Here is a 20,322-nt window from a genome sequence, read left to right on the forward strand (position 1 = left end):
GGAACGTTTCCAGTTTCAGAGTTTGATCTGTCTTCTCTGTAGGATTTTACCTTGAATGTGAACATAAGTGACTGCAAATCACTGCTTTGTCCGCTTTTTGTGGACATTTTACTAACATCACAGGAAGCCATGAAAGATCAGGGAACTGGCTCTCTGCTGGAGGACATCAGCTGACTGGGAGCAATGAGAAACACACTGAGGCCCCCTACAGGACATATAGGGAACAGCAGGGATGTTTGAAAAAAATGACCCGAGATCAGCTGCAAGTGCTAAACAAAATAAACATCCACGATATTTAACGTTCAGCTTCTTATAAGTTTTTTATTATTTTATTTTGATTTCATGCCAACTAGATGGACAACAGTGATAGACAACATATGCAGTGCTCTGTGCTACACACATATTTACATGTTTCTACGAGTTTTATATCCAAGCTGTTACCAACAGCCTGCACCATGTTGTTGTTCAACATGGGAAAAACATAAGACTAGGATTGAAGCGTTTGCTGCATATTAGATAAGACACAAGCACTTTGATCCCTCAATACAATCATATTCTGGTTATAACTGCAATAAAAAAAAAAACTAAAAAAACAATTGAGCCACTATTTTCAGCTTAAATGGCTGAAACATTTTCAAATGAGTGAAACAGTAAGAGCGCGTGGAGAGTTTGGAAAATCACATTAAGAAAGAAATCAAACATTTGGATTAATTTTAAAGAGCTCAGACTTGTTGAAAATGCAGAGGAGCTGGTTGTGAACAGAGATTCAGAGAAACAAAGAAACACATCTATCTGACTGGTGAAAACTGATGAGAATCATTGTTTTCACTTTATTCTCCCTTTGTTGGTACTTCAGGCTGGTCCCAGCCTCTCAGCACTCAGCTTCATCCAATCCAGGGGAGCAGCACCTACAAAGCGAAGTCTCCTACTCTACTACACATGTACTACATGATTTTTGCTATTCTCTTACCTCTCACCTAATAGCCGGTTGTCTTAATGACTGTTAAATGAAACCCTGATTAAGATGCCAGATATTGTTTTGTCTCAAGTGGTCCTAAGCGCCCATTTTATCATCAGACTTAGTGTTTCTTCACTTTGAAGCTTCTACACTGTCTACACATCTAAAATCTTAAGCTATCATTCACTATTATATATAACAATATTGATATTCACTGTGAAGTTTTAAATGGCAAAAATAGAAAAAAAAAAAAAGTGGATCCTGGAATAATCGTAGCTTCCATCTTTAAAGGACTGAAGAGGAAGTTTACAAGGAATCATTTAAAACATCATCTGACTGAATCCATGAATCTGAAAACACGTTTCTGGGTGAAAGAGACGTACACACTCAACTATCTGTTCAACAGTCAGAGCGTTTCTCTAACAAGAGGAAACTCTTTACACTCAACTCACCACAGACGCACTGAACCATATTGAACTTCTGATCCCTTTAAAGAAGCCTGGAGTGTAAATCCAGGATAAAGAGGTTCAGTGAATTTGGTTTTGAAGGTGTGGAGCTCAATCAGAATGTCAGAGGAGACTCTGTAGAAAGACAGAGTGCCAGCAGGACAGTCCACATACACTGCTACTCTGTTAGAGACGGAGGAGGAGGAGATGATGGAAGCTTCCATGAGATTGTGTTTGGCAATTGGAGGACCATCATCAGAGCAGCACAGACTCCAGGACTGATCATTAAATCCAAACATACAGTCAGTACTGTTTCCTTTCCTTCTGATTCCTCTGTAACTCACTGAAATATCAACCCTTCCTCTCCACTCGACCTCCCAGTAACAGTGGCCAGTCAGACCATTTGTACACAGCAGCTGAGGAAGAACATCAAATCTATCTGGATGATCAGGATATGACTGAACCTCCTCCACACGTGTCACCTTCCTGTTGTTGTCAGACAGTTGGAGGTTTGTGTGTACTGTGTTTGTGTCGATTGTGAGTTGACAGGAATCTGATGGAGAGAACAAACACAATCCAGCTGCAGTTATTGATCCATCACCTGTTCATTGATTGACACTTTGATGATGACTCCTGACACCAGAGATGTGAATGAGTGATGTGACAGTTTGAAGATGGTTGAATGTGTGCTGCTTTGTTTTAATGAATCACATTAAAAACACACTTACACGTCCTCAGACCTGGTCTCAACCATCGGACTCCAGCAGGCCCCTCCCTGAAAGGAGGAGGGGGGTCAGACCAGCACAGTCAGCATGCACACATGGACATTACATAACTCTCATACACATACTAGACTGTTGGAAAGGCTGTCAGCTGTGTGGGGTGGGGGCCCTTGTGGCGAGAGAGCACATTTGCACTATTGAGCACATGTTCCAGTGATCAGAGTTGGAGCTAACACATAGCAAGAGCCGCCTGGCAGACTGACTCTGCAGGGGATGTCTACACACGGTGTGAGTTGTGTGCGTCGCTAAAGAACTGTGAGTAGACGTGGAGCCATGCCTGAAAAGGACAGTTTTAGTCTTTTATGCCAATTAGACATTTAGTGGATGTAGAAGTGCAATGTGTATCGACCTGTTCGCTATGTGGCTAGTTCATGCTACTAATGCTACCTGTTATGCTACATACCTGCTAGCTGTAAGCTAAACGATTTGGTGTTTGTGATATATTGTTGTTGGGTGTATTGGCAATCAATGTCATGTACTGTAAGGGTTTGGGAGTAGTGTATGAAACTCGTGCATGTAGATGTTCATATAGGAATTCCCATTTGTAGTTCTGGTTAGATTCGAAGAACGCTAATGCATCATAATTCATGACTTAGATGTTTATTACATTCAGTATTCTGTATATGTTCTGTTCACAGACCACACACACCCACACCCCTCACCACTCTGTAAGCCTGCGGTTGCATTACTGTGTTGCTGTACTGTGCTGTTAAGCTGAGGAATCACAGTAAAGACGGTATAACCTTTATCTGTGCGTCCTGTGTGTTCTGACCGACACCCCAAGGTGAACACCACTGCTATTCAGCCAACGCCTATACAGTCCTGGGTTCAACCCAAATTAACATTGACACTGATGAGGAAACAGTCCAACATTTTCACAAATACACTTCAATTCATATGTGGATCAAATTGCTGATGATTTAGACTGATCCTGGATCTGTCAGCACACCACTGTATTGAATGAATTATGAGTGATTCAAACTAACCTTCATTATCTTTTTATTCCTCTTCTGTTTAGCTGGAAAGGACACCTCCCTGCCTTTGCTGCCAGCTGTTTTTCTCCAATTGGTGTCAGTTTAGTTACTGCGCATGACCTCTGACCTCTGAGTGAGTGCATTGTTGTTTTCATGTTTTAATGCCACCTGAAACCTGCTCATGTTCTGATTTAACAGCAGATTTCTCCACATGCACACAGAGAAATTTCTGCCTCTGTCACATATAGAGTGGACCATATGTTTGTTTTTGAATATATTTCATGTAGAAACTATTAAAGGATCAATGTATTTCCTCAGCAAACACTCTGATCATCGTGTTAGTGCAATGAAATGTTCTGCTGTCACCTGACTTCACTGAGTCACCTTTCAGTCTCGTTCTGTCCTCTGAAAGTCTGAACATGTATTTGTCATTAAGATTACGTCCATTCTGAGTTACTGTCACATTACTGACAACTCAAAGAGAAACAGGAAATCATTCATTTTACAATATTTATTCTATTCCATCAAAAGAGGACAATAAATATTAAATTGTGAGTGCTGTTGGCTTTCATACAATGTTCAAAAATAACTAGACAGCGAAACTTTCTGAAGAAATTTTAAGTGTGCCATCAGGATGTGGTTGTAGCATGAACTGCAGATGAACAGCTGTGAGGGCCGGTTGCTATAGCAACTCCTGTGAGTGGCAGGCACTCCTCTGCACTTACAGTAGCTCCTTGACCCAATACACGATCCTGCTGCTGTTTCCTGACTCCATTCATTTTCTTATCTGTACTCCACACAATTTGTAGCTCATAAGTTCATAAAGCGCTGCAGTATTCCTGCTAGTATGTCCCTTTAATTTTCTCACCACTGCTAAGCTTTTTTATATTGTGTCTTCTTTTAAGCTGCCCGAATGTTGTTTCTGTCCTTTACTGCTGTGTTGGATTCTTGATCCCACCTTTGTCCTCTGTACTCTTCCTCTAATCCACATCAAATTCTTTTGTACACTAAACCCTAGCAGCTGGAATTATGACTATCAGAACAGGAAAACGCACCAAAAAAAAAGTTCAGTTAATAAAAACCTTTCAGACTGTAATGTACAGGAGACATTAGGATTAAACAGGAGCTCTAAGTCCATGCAATGATAAAGACCCTGTATGCATAATTCTGACTTTGATGAACATAATAAAAACCAAAAAACAAGACAAAAAAAACATTATTTCTGAGTGATTATTTTGGTTTGTAAGTGTGGTACATGACTGGAAGGAGACCATTTATATAGCTGTAGACCACCAGTGTATGTCTGTGGTAGGGTCAAATACAGCAAGTCTTTTTGGACGTTTTTATGTTACATGTTAAATCTTACTAACATGTGTTTGTTTTATCCAGAAGTCTTTGTCGAGGACAAAGCCTGTGTCTCTATCATTATATAAATATGTGTGTCTAGTGTCGGCTTGGGTTGGATAAATCTTTTTACACATACAAATCTTTTTTACAAGTACAAAATATTTATGACCACATTTTGAGCCCATAGTAGTAACCAGACCAAAAAGCAGCGCACATTTCGGTGCTTTTTTTTTTTCCTGAGCTGTGATACACTTTAGATTCTAGCCAATCATTTTACGTTTCCAAGGATAGTAGGCGGGGCCAGGTACGTACGTTCTTTTAGAGCAGAGCTACAGATTAAAAATGCCCAAGGCAAAGCGGTCAAAAGTCTGGCTGTACTTCACAGCAAAATATGCAAACTCAGCAGCCTGCAACAAGTGCTTTAAGCTGATACTGTGATACTGTCAAAGGAGGTAACACCTCAAATCTGATGAAACACCTGGCGACGCATAGCGTTTTTTTTAAAAGCCCAGAAATGCGCTGTATTTGATAGCTTGTTTCGAGACCTCACACCGAGCACATCTACTGCGGGTGGGTTGCCTGTTATCGGACCCGGAGTTAGCAACATCCCCCAAAAACACGAAGAGGAGAGTCCTGGCCCCTAGCCCTGCCAGTGTAGCAGAAATGATGATGGATGATGATGCAGCAGCAGCCGTTCTTCTCTGCGTGAGTAGCTTAATGTTGTTCGTGTGTAATTTACGTTGAGTAGGCTAACCACGTTATTACATTAATGCATGTAAGGTGAACTAGCAAACATCATCATAGCTACATGCGGCTGTCTTCTTGTTTGATGGCAGATACTCCCTTCACCCTGGCCAAAAAGGCTAAAATGACCAAGGAAAAAGAGGGAAACAGTTAAACATGAAAGGTTTTTGGACAAAGTTTGTGTTTTTTTCCATTGTTTAAGCACTGCTTCCAGCCAAGAATGATACCATACATGCCCCATAGCTGCAGAAAAGGCTAACATTGTTATCTTTTTACAAAAAACCAGCTGAACATGAGAGGTTTTTGAACAAAGTTTGTGTTTTTTCCATTGTTTAAGCACTGCTTCCACCGAAGAGTGATACCATATATGTCCCATAGCTGCAGAAAAGGCTAACATTGTTATCTTTTTACAAAAAACCAGCTGAACATGAGAGGTTTTTGGACAAAGTTTGTGTTTTTTTTCCATTGTTTAAGCAGTGCTTCCAGCCAAGAGTGATACCATACACAGGGGCGGAGCGTGGGGGTGGCTTACTGGGCTTAAGCCCGGGTTGTTTTGTCAGAAGCCCGGGGTATTTTGGAGTGTAATTTTTTCATAGTTAGATGCCTGGCTGACAACTGTATAAAACAAAAAGTACACAAAATATTCGAAGCACATAGTGCACACTGTGGGAATTTACGACTGTGCGTGAATCCCCCCTAATATTGGTATGATCCGAGCTCAGGCACTAAGCAACTGAGCGAGGGGGCGGGGCAGCTGCTGCCAGAAGTAAGTGCGCTGTTGGAGAAACGGAGCCAGCCATATTAAGGAGAGCTTAAGTTTGAGCAGGTACCAAAGCAAATCATTCGTACCGTACAAATAATGTAAATATGACGGTGCATCACGAAAGATTGATATCAAACTGATCACTTGACCAATATTACGTTACTTGCTGTTCAAGTGAATCAACAAATGGCGAAATGAAAAGCCGAACAAATGCTATTTTTTTTAGAGAGTCTTAGCTTACGTGTGTTTATTTCATATTTTCAGTTCTTACCCTCCCCGACTAAATCGGTTTCAGTTATGTACTGAAATATAAGAATGGACATTAGAGGGTTCTTTCAAAGAAAAAACTCAGGTAAATGTTATTTTATATATTATGCTTTGTATGTTGTTCAGTATATTTCTATGCAAAACAAGAGGGATTTCAGTACACAGCAGGATGTTCACATTTGTAACCAGATATTTACATACACTTTATGGAGAAAACATAAAACATTTTTACTGTACAAGATCAATTTAGAGTAAACTTTTGTTTTAGATAAATATTGAAATATATTTTGAATTAGTTAAATGTCACAATAAAGAGAGACAGAGCTGTCTATTTTTTATCACTTTCATCAAATTTAGGAGTACATGTACACTAAGTTTATTGTTAATTAATAAGAAAACTCCAGACGATTCCATTCTGAGCTGAAGAAGCTTCTGATAGGTTAGTAGAGTCCATGTGAGTAAACAGGTGGCACAGCTGTGGATGCATATAAGGCAAAACACAGAGCCTGTTTCTGTGACATGGGAAAATCAAGAGATGTCAACCAAAACACCAGGAACAGAACTGTGGAGCTCCATAAGTGTGGCTCAATTTTGAATACAATTTGGTGCCATTTGCAATTAAGAAATACAGACAATTTCTCTCTTTACTCTTAAAGTTAACAAATATGTTTTTTATATTTATCAATCTAAAAAAACAAACATTTAGTCTGATTTGATGTTACAATTAAAAAGTGTTTGTGTTTTGATCTGAAGAGTTTGTAAATATCTGTATATTTGATGATTGTCAGCACAAAGAGAGAGAGAGGAACAGAGAGGGAGAGAGAGGAGAATGAGGACAGAAGAAAAAGAGCAGGTGAGACACACATGTTAGTCAAATGGTTGTTTACCAAAAGTATCACCGTATCATAGGTACTCATGTATCTCGTACCTAGTGTTTCTTTTTAGGTTTGTTATTTTTCAAATTCTATATTTATTAAGTTCTGCAGGCTTGTTTGCACAACAAGGCTAAATAATTATATAAACTTTTCTCAATCTAAATATTGTACTTTGGTAGAATTAAATAAATAAGTGTAGGTGCAGGTCTATGATGATTTTTAGTGCTACTATCATCTAGTTCTGATTCTGGTTCTGTCTTGGTTAAGTCCTCAGTAGTCCTGATTTTGAACTGTTGTAGTCCTGTTTTAATTCTGGATCAGTTCTGGGTCTGGTTGAATTGGGGTTCAGTCCTCGTGTCTTGATGCAACCCCGATTTTGTTCTGCCTTGCTGCTTAATTAAAAAACTAGTTTAAGGTGTCCTGCACATTTGATATATATTTTTCCCTATATGAAGTCATTCTTTTTTGAACAAACTCAAAACAGAGCCTATTAATCTTTCAGTCATTTCTAAACCCCCCCCCCAAAAAAAAAAAAAAAATCCCACATGCATACTACCCTTTAGGGCTAAGCCCCGGGTGTTTCAAATGTCTGGCTCCGCCTCTGGCCATACATGTCCCATAGCTGCAGAAAAGGCAAACATTGTTATCTCTGTGTCTCTGTGTGTGACGGAAGGACTGGTACACGAGGCCATTATAAAACCTGTAGCTGAGGCAAACCCACACCTCTCACCACATGGCAGCTGTGATAGACTCCAGTGTGACCAAGACTTGGATAAGTGGAAGAAGATGGATAGATACACTATATTAAAAAAGACTAGTTTGTTATATGTTCTTTAACTTAATTCTTAATGTTGTGAATTATCAGGTTGCATGTAATTTACATTTGGAAGCAGACTCTAGTTTTTATCTCGTTTTTAGCCAAATTCTTCTTCATAGCCAATGTTTTACTATGAGTAGAGATAACATGAGGACAGTAAAAAAAAGAAAAAGGGGGAAGGTACGTAAGTTATAAAAGTCATGCTTTTCATTCTACAGTCGAAAACATTTAATAAACACACTGTTTTTTTTCTGGTTACTTCCAGTTAACATCTTGCTAACATAAAGTCATTATAATAATATAAAAGCCATATTATTGTGGTTTCCAAACACTGAAAACTAAATAATCAGAGTGTAGTGCTGCTCTAAAATGAGATGATTAATCTCTTTGTTGAAGATGGGCACAGCTGCAAACCCACGTTTGCTGTAGGAACACTGAGCACGATGACTTACAAAGCTCTGCACTCTCTTTGTGCCTCTGGAGCGTGTGAGTGTTGTCTTCAGTGACACATTAGTGAAACGTGTAGCTGTTTATCACAGGAAGCTGTCTAATGTAAATGTTTTCCATTGTTTAAGCACTGCTTCCACCGAAGAGTGATACCATATATGTCCCATAGCTGCAGAAAAGGCTAACATTGTTATCTTTTTACAAAAAACCAGCTGAACATGAGAGGTTTTTGGACAAAGTTTGTGTTTTTTTTCCATTGTTTAAGCAGTGCTTCCAGCCAAGAGTGATACCATACACAGGGGCGGAGCGTGGGGGTGGCTTACTGGGCTTAAGCCCGGGTTGTTTTTTCAGAAGCCCGGGGTATTTTGGAGTGCAATTTTTTCATAGTTAGATGCCTGGCTGACAACTGTATAAAACAAAAAGTACACACAATATTCGAAGCACATAGTGCACACTGTGGGAATTTACGACTGTGCGTGAATCCCCCCTAATATTGGTATGATCCGAGCTCAGGCACTAAGCAACTGAGCGAGGGGGCGGGGCAGCTGCTGCCAGAAGTAAGTGCGCTGTTGGAGAAACGGAGCCAGCCATACTAAGGAGAGCTTAAGTTTGACCAGGTACCAAAGCAAATCATTCGTACCGTACAAATAATGTAAATATGACGGTGCATCACGAAAGATTGATATCAAACTGATCACTTGACCAATATTACGTTACTTGCTGTTCAAGTGAATCAACAAATGGCGAAATGAAAAGCCGAACAAATGCTATTTTTTTTTAGAGAGTCTTAGCTTGTGTGTTTATTTCATATTTTCAGTTCTTACCCTCCCCGACTAAATCGGTTTCAGTTATGTACTGAAATATAAGAATGGACATTAGAGGGTTCTTTCAAAGAAAAAACTCAGGTAAATGTTATTTTATATATTATGCTTTGTATGTTGTTCAGTATATTTCTATGCAAAACAAGAGGGATTTCAGTACACAGCAGGATATTCACATTTGTAACCAGATATTTACACTTTAGGGAGAAAACATAAAACATTTTTACTGTACAACATCAATTTAGAGTAAATTTTTGTTTTAGATAAATATTGAAATATATTTTGAATTAGTTAATGTCAGAATAAAGAGAGACAGAGCTATCTATTTTTATCACTTTCATCACATTTAGGAGTACATGTACACTAAGTTTATTGTTAATTAATAAGAAAACTCCAGACGATTCCATTCTGAGCTGAAGAAGCTTCTGATAGGTTAGTAGAGTCCATGTGAGTAAACAGGTGGCACAGCTGTGGATGCATATAAGGCAAAACACAGAGCCTGTTTCTGTGACATGGGAAAATCAAGAGATGTCAACCAAAACACCAGGAAAAGAACTGTGGAGCTCCATAAGTGTGGCTCAATTTTGAATACAATTTGGTGCCATTTGCAATTAAGAAATACAGATAGTTTCTCTCTTTACTCTTAAAGTTAACAAATATGTTTTTTATATTTATCAATCTAAAAAAAAAACAACCATTTAGTCTGATTTGATATTACAATTAAAAAGTGTTTGTGTTTTTATCTGAAGAGTTTGTAAATATCTGTATATTTGATGATTGTCAGCACAAAGAGAGAGAGAGGAACAGAGAGGGAGAGAGAGGAGAATGAGGACAGAAGAAAAAGAGCAGGTGAGACACACATGTTAGTCAAATGGTTGTTTACCAAAAGTATCACCGTATCATAGGTCCTCATGTATCTCGTACCTAGTGTTTCTTTTTAGGTTTGTTATTTTTCAAATTCTATATTTATTAAGTTCTGCAGGCTTGTTTACACAACAAGGCTAAATAATTATATAAACTTTTCTCAATCTAAATATTGTACTTTGGTAGAATTAAATAAATAAGTGTAGGTGCAGGTCTATGATGATTTTTAGTGCTACTATCATCTAGTTCTGATTCTGGTTCTGTCTTGGTTAAGTCCTCAGTAGTCCTGATTTTGAACTGTTGTAGTCCTGTTTTAATTCTGGATCAGTTCTGGGTCTGGTTGAATTGGGGTTCAGTCCTCGTGTCTTGATGCAACCCCGATTTTGTTCTGCCTTGCTGCTTAATTAAAAAACTAGTTTAAGGTGTCCTGCACATTTGATATATATTTTTCCCTATATGAAGTCATTCTTTTTTGAACAAACTCAAAACAGAGCCTATTAATCTTTCAGTCATTTCTAAACCCCCCCCCCCCCAAAAAAAAAAAAAAAAATCCCACATGCATACTACCCTTTAGGGCTAAGCCCCGGGTGTTTCAAATGTCTGGCTCCGCCTCTGGCCATACATGTCCCATAGCTGCAGAAAAGGCAAACATTGTTATCTCTGTGTCTCTGTGTGTGACGGAAGGACTGGTACACGAGGCCATTATAAAACCTGTAGCTGAGGCAAACCCACACCTCTCACCACATGGCAGCTGTGATAGACTCCAGTGTGACCAAGACTTGGATAAGTGGAAGAAGATGGATAGATACACTATATTAAAAAAGACTAGTTTGTTATATGTTCTTTAACTTAATTCTTAATGTTGTGAATTATCAGGTTGCATGTAATTTACATTTGGAAGCAGACTCTAGTTTTTATCTCGTTTTTAGCCAAATTCTTCTTCATAGCCAATGTTTTACTATGAGTAGAGATAACATGAGGACAGTAAAAAAAAGAAAAAGGGGGAAGGTACGTAAGTTATAAAAGTCATGCTTTTCATTCTACAGTCGAAAACATTTAATAAACACACTGTTTTTTTTCTGGTTACTTCCAGTTAACATCTTGCTAACATAAAGTCATTATAATAATATAAAAGCCATATTATTGTGGTTTCCAAACACTGAAAACTAAATAATCAGAGTGTAGTGCTGCTCTAAAATGAGATGATTAATCTCTTTGTTGAAGATGGGCACAGCTGCAAACCCACGTTTGCTGTAGGAACACTGAGCACGATGACTTACAAAGCTCTGCACTCTCTTTGTGCCTCTGGAGCGTGTGAGTGTTGTCTTCAGTGACACATTAGTGAAACGTGTAGCTGTTTATCACAGGAAGCTGTCTAATGTAAATGTTTTCCATTGTTTAAGCACTGCTTCCACCGAAGAGTGATACCATATATGTCCCATAGCTGCAGAAAAGGCTAACATTGTTATCTTTTTACAAAAAACCAGCTGAACATGAGAGGTTTTTGGACAAAGTTTGTGTTTTTTTTCCATTGTTTAAGCAGTGCTTCCAGCCAAGAGTGATACCATACACAGGGGCGGAGCGTGGGGGTGGCTTACTGGGCTTAAGCCCGGGTTGTTTTTTCAGAAGCCCGGGGTATTTTGGAGTGCAATTTTTTCATAGTTAGATGCCTGGCTGACAACTGTATAAAACAAAAAGTACACACAATATTCGAAGCACATAGTGCACACTGTGGGAATTTACGACTGTGCGTGAATCCCCCCTAATATTGGTATGATCCGAGCTCAGGCACTAAGCAACTGAGCGAGGGGGCGGGGCAGCTGCTGCCAGAAGTAAGTGCGCTGTTGGAGAAACGGAGCCAGCCATACTAAGGAGAGCTTAAGTTTGACCAGGTACCAAAGCAAATCATTCGTACCGTACAAATAATGTAAATATGACGGTGCATCACGAAAGATTGATATCAAACTGATCACTTGACCAATATTACGTTACTTGCTGTTCAAGTGAATCAACAAATGGCGAAATGAAAAGCCGAACAAATGCTATTTTTTTAGAGAGTCTTAGCTTACGTGTGTTTATTTCATATTTTCAGTTCTTACCCTCCCCGACTAAATCGGTTTCAGTTATGTACTGAAATATAAGAATGGACATTAGAGGGTTCTTTCAAAGAAAAAACTCAGGTAAATGTTATTTTATATATTATGCTTTGTATGTTGTTCAGTATATTTCTATGCAAAACAAGAGGGATTTCAGTACACAGCAGGATGTTCACATTTGTAACCAGATATTTACACTTTATGGAGAAAACATAAAACATTTTTACTGTACAACATCAATTTAGAGTAAATTTTTGTTTTAGATAAATATTGAAATATATTTTGAATTAGTTAATGTCAGAATAAAGAGAGACAGAGCTATCTATTTTTATCACTTTCATCACATTTAGGAGTACATGTACACTAAGTTTATTGTTAATTAATAAGAAAACTCCAGACGATTCCATTCTGAGCTGAAGAAGCTTCTGATAGGTTAGTAGAGTCCATGTGAGTAAACAGGTGGCACAGCTGTGGATGCATATAAGGCAAAACACAGAGCCTGTTTCTGTGACATGGGAAAATCAAGAGATGTCAACCAAAACACCAGGAAAAGAACTGTGGAGCTCCATAAGTGTGGCTCAAGTTTGAATACAATTTGGTGCCATTTGCAATTAAGAAATACAGATAGTTTCTCTCTTTACTCTTAAAGTTAACAAATATGTTTTTTATATTTATCAATCTAAAAAAAAAACAACCATTTAGTCTGATTTGATATTACAATTAAAAAGTGTTTGTGTTTTTATCTGAAGAGTTTGTAAATATCTGTATATTTGATGATTGTCAGCACAAAGAGAGAGAGAGGAACAGAGAGGGAGAGAGAGGAGAATGAGGACAGAAGAAAAAGAGCAGGTGAGACACACATGTTAGTCAAATGGTTGTTTACCAAAAGTATCACCGTATCATAGGTCCTCATGTATCTCGTACCTAGTGTTTCTTTTTAGGTTTGTTATTTTTCAAATTCTATATTTATTAAGTTCTGCAGGCTTGTTTACACAACAAGGCTAAATAATTATATAAACTTTTCTCAATCTAAATATTGTACTTTGGTAGAATTAAATAAATAAGTGTAGGTGCAGGTCTATGATGATTTTTAGTGCTACTATCATCTAGTTCTGATTCTGGTTCTGTCTTGGTTAAGTCCTCAGTAGTCCTGATTTTGAACTGTTGTAGTCCTGTTTTAATTCTGGATCAGTTCTGGGTCTGGTTGAATTGGGGTTCAGTCCTCGTGTCTTGATGCAACCCCGATTTTGTTCTGCCTTGCTGCTTAATTAAAAAACTAGTTTAAGGTGTCCTGCACATTTGATATATATTTTTCCCTATATGAAGTCATTCTTTTTTGAACAAACTCAAAACAGAGCCTATTAATCTTTCAGTCATTTCTAAACCCCCCCCCCCCCAAAAAAAAAAAAAAAAATCCCACATGCATACTACCCTTTAGGGCTAAGCCCCGGGTGTTTCAAATGTCTGGCTCCGCCTCTGGCCATACATGTCCCATAGCTGCAGAAAAGGCAAACATTGTTATCTCTGTGTCTCTGTGTGTGACGGAAGGACTGGTACACGAGGCCATTATAAAACCTGTAGCTGAGGCAAACCCACACCTCTCACCACATGGCAGCTGTGATAGACTCCAGTGTGACCAAGACTTGGATAAGTGGAAGAAGATGGATAGATACACTATATTAAAAAAGACTAGTTTGTTATATGTTCTTTAACTTAATTCTTAATGTTGTGAATTATCAGGTTGCATGTAATTTACATTTGGAAGCAGACTCTAGTTTTTATCTCGTTTTTAGCCAAATTCTTCTTCATAGCCAATGTTTTACTATGAGTAGAGATAACATGAGGACAGTAAAAAAAAGAAAAAGGGGGAAGGTACGTAAGTTATAAAAGTCATGCTTTTCATTCTACAGTCGAAAACATTTAATAAACACACTGTTTTTTTTCTGGTTACTTCCAGTTAACATCTTGCTAACATAAAGTCATTATAATAATATAAAAGCCATATTATTGTGGTTTCCAAACACTGAAAACTAAATAATCAGAGTGTAGTGCTGCTCTAAAATGAGATGATTAATCTCTTTGTTGAAGATGGGCACAGCTGCAAACCCACGTTTGCTGTAGGAACACTGAGCACGATGACTTACAAAGCTCTGCACTCTCTTTGTGCCTCTGGAGCGTGTGAGTGTTGTCTTCAGTGACACATTAGTGAAACGTGTAGCTGTTTATCACAGGAAGCTGTCTAATGTAAATGTTTGTGTGGGCAGCCATGTGGAAGAACACAAACTGGTGGGTTTATTACCAGTTAAAGGATTACAGTATCAGTATTATTTCTCGGATCACATTTTATATTCTTGAAATTCATGTTCCAATCATTTGGGGTTCCCTCTCTGCCAACAGGTTAAAACGAACAGACAAGGAAGTGAAGTATCTTCAGTATTTGGACCGTTGACCATGAGGCGATAAGTATAGCTAATATTTAACTCTTACTTTTCCTAATAAAACCAGGTCTACTTTAGGTACGGCACACATGCAGCCACCTGATATGGTACATTCTCATTTTTACAGCACAAACTGTCACAGATAGGAAAATAAAAAAAGAACAAAGAGAAGGTGATATGAGGTTACACATAAAAAGCAGCAGTTCTTGCGGAGAGCAACATGCAGCACAGGTGAGCTGAAACATGCAGCGACACATTATTATTTTACTATGCTGTTCAAAAAGCTAATTTCTTCTTGTGTTAGGTGTTACTCACATAGAGGATCTCAGACTTATCCAGCATGCAGAGCTCGGTGACCGTGTGCTTCCTCCTCCTCGTCTTTCCCGTCAACGCACACTTTGTGGAAAACTTTAAGGTTTGTGTGTCAGTGTGTTCATAAATATGATAAGATGGTTTCTGTGTGTGTTTAAACCTGGTTTCTGCTGCTCTGTTGTGTAGGACTGCATGAAATACTTTTACAAGGGGCATGTGCCAGAGTGGACTTCCAATCACGTCCACATCTGCCAGAACTTTAATAACTGGTAATGATCATATTAAATAAAAGTATTTATTTATTCTGTTAAACTGCAGAGCTGTTGCTATTGTGAACTTTACTTTTAAGATTCAATCTTTTTAATTGACTCTGTGAACCACCAGCTACTACTTTGCCACCCTGTACGACACCACCAACCGCATTCCCGTCTACTCGGCTTACATAGTTGAGGACGGCAAAAGCTCCGACCACAGATGGATGGTGGAGCCTCAGGTATACGACAGTTTTGTAAATGAGACCCACTCAGGTTTCTTCCACAGACAGCTGATCCCAGACTTCCTGACAGATGCTAAAGCTTCATCACACATTTACATTTCAATGAAGACTGTAAAAAGTGATGGCAGTACTTTCTGTGTTTAATATTCCAGTAATACACCAGAGTGGGTCGTTTTAATGTAAACAAAGTACTGTGTGTATGTAGATCAGCTGATCTATAACATGTTTACATCACTTCATGTCGATCTTCTACCTTTAGCTGGTAAAACAGGAGTTTGAAAAGGAGATGATGACACAGGATTCACTGATACACAAACATCCTACACTAAACCTTGATGAAATAGGAAAGATGCAGGCAACAGATGACGACTACAAACAACTTCCTAAAGGATACAATCACGGTCACCTGAATCCCAGCTCACATCATAAAGGTAAGAGAGGTCGAGCTGTTCTGAGGGGTTTGTCGTGTGTCTCATGCACAGTAAGATGTACACGCGTGTTCTCACATGTGGGAGACAGAACACGGTCCCAGGAACATGAACCAGAGAACACAGGAAAGAAGAAGACTTCAAACACAAGACCTTTAAAAATAATTACGTTCTGTTTATGAGGGAAATGTATTCTACACAGCACTTCATAACCTGCTACGCTCTCATCCACCCACCAATCACATCTTTCTTCTGTCTCTACATCATTTTCCACAGGTGATGCTTCCAAAGCCACTATGACCCTGACTAATATAGTTCCCCAACAACAAAACCTGAACCAAGGGAAGTGGAAAGATCATGAGGATAAACTCAAAGCTTTGGCCAAAGAGCACTCCGTCTACGTTCTGGTCGGTGCGATTCCATCAAAAGATAACTGGATCAAAAGAAATAACCAGCCAGGTGTCAACATCCCTGACTACATGTGGGTCGCCTACTGCTACTGTGACAAGACATCTTGTAAGAGTGGAGGTGCCACAGCTAAAAACACTGAGAACAAGATTGAGGACAAGTACACCCTGTCACAGCTTCAAGCCTTTCTTGAAAAACACAACCAAGTTAAAGGTCAGCTGTTTCACAACGACTGCTATGTGGAGCAGGCTGCAGGTGCGTCTGCAGCTGCAGGTGCGTCTGCAGCAGCAGGTGCGTCTGCAGCAGCAGGAAATCCTTGAGACATGTAATCCAGAAATACTGACGAGATCACTGATCTCTGCAGAGTCACGCAGCTCATTCTTTCCTCAGCACTGCACACATGAACTCATGTAAACAGTTACTATGATCTTAACTGTGTCACACAAATGTCAGCACGTTTATGGTGAACACATGCTGTCATGCTTACAGGCTGCTTTACTCTGAGAGCAGCTTCACTGCAGCTTGTTGCTTATTAAAATCTGATGAAATGCTCAGTGTCACGTGTTTGTGTGTTCAGTCAAAATCAGCAAGTGTGACAAACTTCACTGAGCCAATGGAGGCTCTGACCTCAGTGTTGATCACCGGTGCAGACGCCTGAGCCTGATGTTTCTCAGCTGGAACAAACACATTTAACCCCTGACAGAGAGCGAGCAGCGGCACTCCGTGCTCATCAGACCATCTGCTCTTCATCGCCATCGTGCTGTGAACGTCATTAAACGTACACATCGTGACTGCAGCTGCAGTTTCAGAGCAAACCCCTATTTAACTGTGAAAGGAGGAAGTGTCATTGGGTCAAAGGTCGGCCGTCTCGAAGCGTCTCTCTGAGAGTGGTTCAAATTCTTGTACACTTCGCAGGTACTAGGGTCATATTAAGGGTCAAAGGTGAAACTACTCCAGCACAGGTGAAACTGACAGAACAAGTGAAAGAGACCGGAAGTGACACAGATGGGTAGATCAGCTAAAATGAAACTAGCGGCTCGAGCCATCAGGAGCCGTTTCCATGGTTACACTCGGCGCCCTTTCTCACACCTGTGCTGCTTCCTGTTACCTGAACAGGGCCGTGCAGAGAGGTTTAAAGGGGCGGGTGCTCAAAGTTAAAAAAGGGGCACATTGAACCAGGTTGAATAACAACAACACACATTCATCAAGAATCTAATATGGGAAGGGCAGGGCTGTGTTGATCTGAGACTGTAGACATTAAAAAGCCCATAGGAGAGATGGTAGCTGATTAAACAAGTGTCATGAGATAATAACAAAATGCAAAGATTGGTGACAGCACTTGGAACCATAAGGACACAAAAGACTGTGAGAAATAATTTAGGCTCTGCCTGTGAATCACTCTTTGCTTCTCTTCTTCCTTCCATCCCATCATTTCATATATCACTCTCCACTTGCTGTCTATCTGAGATCAAGGCACAACTTGCTATTGCAATAAACTATAATCTAATTGTCCACACCTAACAACTCCTGCACTTAATCTATAATAAAATGATGACAGAAAAATGTTATAGCCCTGCCTTTAGTAGCCTCACACAGCTCTAATTCCTCCTCATGTCCTTACCAGGCATGTCTGGACAATGTTATATCATGAGTAATAATTAAAAAAAAATCTATATACATAAAACACACACATGCACGCGCACACAGTGACATTTTAGACCTTCTTCAGAATACTGTATATACTATGGGCATCACTGTGCTGATCCAGAATCCTTACATTATTATTTATTACTAGAGCTACAATAATAAAGCAATGAGGGGGAAGTAATAAATATGAAATAATGTATTTATGATGATTCCATTTGTTTCACTATCCACTCTGTGCAGGGCAAAGCTTATTACATGTTTAAACTGTAGAGATACAATCATTTTACTGCTGTAAAATCCAAATTTTGTCTTATTTAAAATATAAATCTAATATAATCTGCTTCTTAATGTATGTTCTTTAAAATACAGTGTGTGTTTTTTAATATATTATAATTATAATAATTATTATGTGGACATGAATATTAGATCGTTTTTTAGTGAAATATAATCCCCCCAGAAAGGCAGGAAAAGCCCGGAAACTTACTTTAAAACTAAATATGTTCTAAATACTTTAAAACTAAATATGTTCCGTAAAACGGTGACAGAGCTACAGACCCATGACAGCCTTACACAGGTAGCCAGCAGCTATGACCAGCACTACATGTGCAGTTAATAAAAGGACAGGTAATGTTTGTCGCGCTGTTGCACACACAGCACGCTCGTTTGTTTCAGTTCGTCAGTTGCAACAAGACAGCTTACCAACGTGTACGTAATAAGCTAATACTCCTGTGTGCTATACACTACAGTGTACGCTGTACACCTACTTACTGGTTTTGTCGCATCAGTCTGTGTCCCTGAGTTAACTTGTGTTTCTCCTACAGCTCCGGACCGCAACACATGCGCGTGCTCTTTGTGAGCTCGTTCCCGGTGTTCCAGATCTACTGGCGTTTAGATCAACTGGCGTTGGTTGAACAGATGTTTGGCAGTCTTGCGTTTCAGGAGCTGCTACCGACAAACCAGCAAAAAAACGCCAAATGTGTCATCTGTGACATGTGTGAGGTTGTCTCAAACACACTCCGTCAGTCTTGATGCTGTTGAACAACAAAATGTTTAAAAATGTGGCGAGTTTACCTGGTGATATCCTCATGCGCGACGCGATCGTGAAAACAGCAAACAAGTAACACCACGCCGATGTTGTTCACAGGACAGCAAGAGTAAACGATCGGGAGACTCTTGTCGTCGTTATCGTTCCACTCGCACGGTTTATTTCTCCGAATTCAGCGTTTTTGCTTCACAACTAAAGCGAGCTGTTTACTTTGTGCACTAACATGGAGTCGAGTCAACCAGCGCCACCTCTGGCCAAGTGCCACAGCCTACAGCCAGATCAACCTGTGACACACATCTGCACCACGTTTGAATTCGTGTCATGCACATTTGTACCTTTCAATTGTGTCTGTTTGTGCGTCATGCAAATAAACCTTTGAAATGAATGAAATGATATCATGTATTTATTATCAGCCTACATTTGTACAAAATGCCAAATGACATACACATAAGAATCACCATCCTGATATCAATACTTTTGCCCATACGAAAAATGTCGTGAACACACTAATATTTCACCAGTGTTGTAACATCACATGTCGTTAGCGTAGTCTGTCTGTGTCTGCCCTCTGCAAACAAACATGTTAGAGTTGGTTGTGATATACAGTCTGCATAAGTGTGGTCAATCTAATAAACATTTATAAGGAGATGGCAGTTACTGTGAATGTACAGCAGTTACACAGTGATTAGTAATAAACAGTCAGACAATGACTCTGACAATCTCATTCAATCTTGCAGATTGCACCTTCTGTGGAAAGTGGTACCACACGGTGTGTGTGGACTTCCCCTGTGCAGAAGGCAACTACAAATGTTGTGGGTGCTAAATAAACAGAAAGAATTGATCCCTGTTGTCTTTGCTTACTGATTGTTTTTAGTGTTGACAATCCACATTGCTGGGATTGCATCTTTCAACATGTTTGTGGGCAGATTTGGATGTACCAGGGGTAAGTGCAGCCACTCAGCCTCTACTCAATGTGATCATAGCAGCAGGTGCAGATGTGTCACAAGTTAATCTAGTAGTGGGCTATGGTCATGTGTTAGTGGTGGGAACAGTCATATCCACTCACTCTCACTGGCTGTTTATTACTAATCACTGTGTAACTGCTGTGAATTCACAGTAACTGCCGTCTCCTTACAAATGTTCATTAGATTAACCACACTTATACAGACTGTATATAACTCCAGCCATGTTGATGGATTGCCTATATTGGCTGGAAATATTCATTTTCAGGGAAAAGACACAGACAGACGATGCTTACAGGATGTGATGTGACAACACTAATGAAATATTGATGTGTCATATTTGTCCAAGGCGTATTTCATTGTTATGGAAAAAGAGAATATTAAA

At 39.3% G+C, this 20,322-nt stretch overlaps 2 protein-coding genes across 9 annotated transcripts; one reads left to right on the forward strand and one right to left on the reverse strand.

Annotated features, from left to right (window-relative positions):
- Nucleotides 1-294: 294 nt before the first annotated feature.
- LOC308409439 (stonustoxin subunit alpha-like) lies at nucleotides 295-19,436 on the reverse strand (the record flags this gene model as incomplete). The annotated part of the gene is made up of 4 exons (XM_080902211.1): nucleotides 295-1,957; nucleotides 2,133-2,179; nucleotides 19,002-19,139; nucleotides 19,402-19,436. 4 exons carry the CDS (start codon nucleotides 19,434-19,436, stop codon nucleotides 1,407-1,409), a joined length of 771 nt encoding a protein of 256 aa, XP_080758337.1. The 3' UTR covers nucleotides 295-1,406.
- Nucleotides 2,199-16,816, forward strand: LOC308409596 (endonuclease domain-containing 1 protein-like). Of its 8 annotated transcripts, none has more exons than XM_080902462.1 (9): nucleotides 2,199-2,970; nucleotides 3,205-3,293; nucleotides 14,599-14,664; nucleotides 14,767-14,870; nucleotides 14,944-15,054; nucleotides 15,138-15,220; nucleotides 15,336-15,444; nucleotides 15,707-15,878; nucleotides 16,152-16,816. In XM_080902462.1, the coding sequence occupies exons 5-9, from the start codon at nucleotides 14,980-14,982 to the stop codon at nucleotides 16,601-16,603; spliced, it is 891 nt and encodes a 296-aa protein (XP_080758588.1). In that variant the 5' UTR covers nucleotides 2,199-2,970; nucleotides 3,205-3,293; nucleotides 14,599-14,664; nucleotides 14,767-14,870; nucleotides 14,944-14,979; the 3' UTR covers nucleotides 16,604-16,816. The 8 variants fall into 8 exon arrangements, with proteins under 8 accessions (XP_080758588.1, XP_080758587.1, XP_080758591.1 ...); XM_080902461.1 differs by having other exon boundaries at nucleotides 2,199-2,441; nucleotides 2,825-3,293; XM_080902465.1 differs by having other exon boundaries at nucleotides 2,199-2,441.
- Nucleotides 19,437-20,322: the final 886 nt, after the last annotated feature.

This window comes from Rhamphochromis sp. 'chilingali' (assembly GCF_963969265.1).
Source record: "Rhamphochromis sp. 'chilingali' genome assembly, chromosome: 1".
Lineage (NCBI taxonomy): Eukaryota > Metazoa > Chordata > Actinopteri > Cichliformes > Cichlidae > Rhamphochromis > Rhamphochromis sp. 'chilingali'.

What these genes read in the sequence shown, in the direction of transcription:
- LOC308409596 (XM_080902460.1), top strand. Translation starts at nt 14,980, where the DNA reads ATGCAGAGCTCGGTGACCGTGTGCTTCCTCCTCCTCGTCTTTCCCGTC. An exon ending in ACTTTGTGGAAAACTTTAAG is followed by an intron (nt 15,055 to 15,137) that starts GTTTGTGTGTCA and finishes TCTGTTGTGTAG; the next exon opens with GACTGCATGAAATACTTTTA. An exon ending in TCCCAGCTCACATCATAAAG is followed by an intron (nt 15,879 to 16,151) that starts GTAAGAGAGGTC and finishes CATTTTCCACAG; the next exon opens with GTGATGCTTCCAAAGCCACT.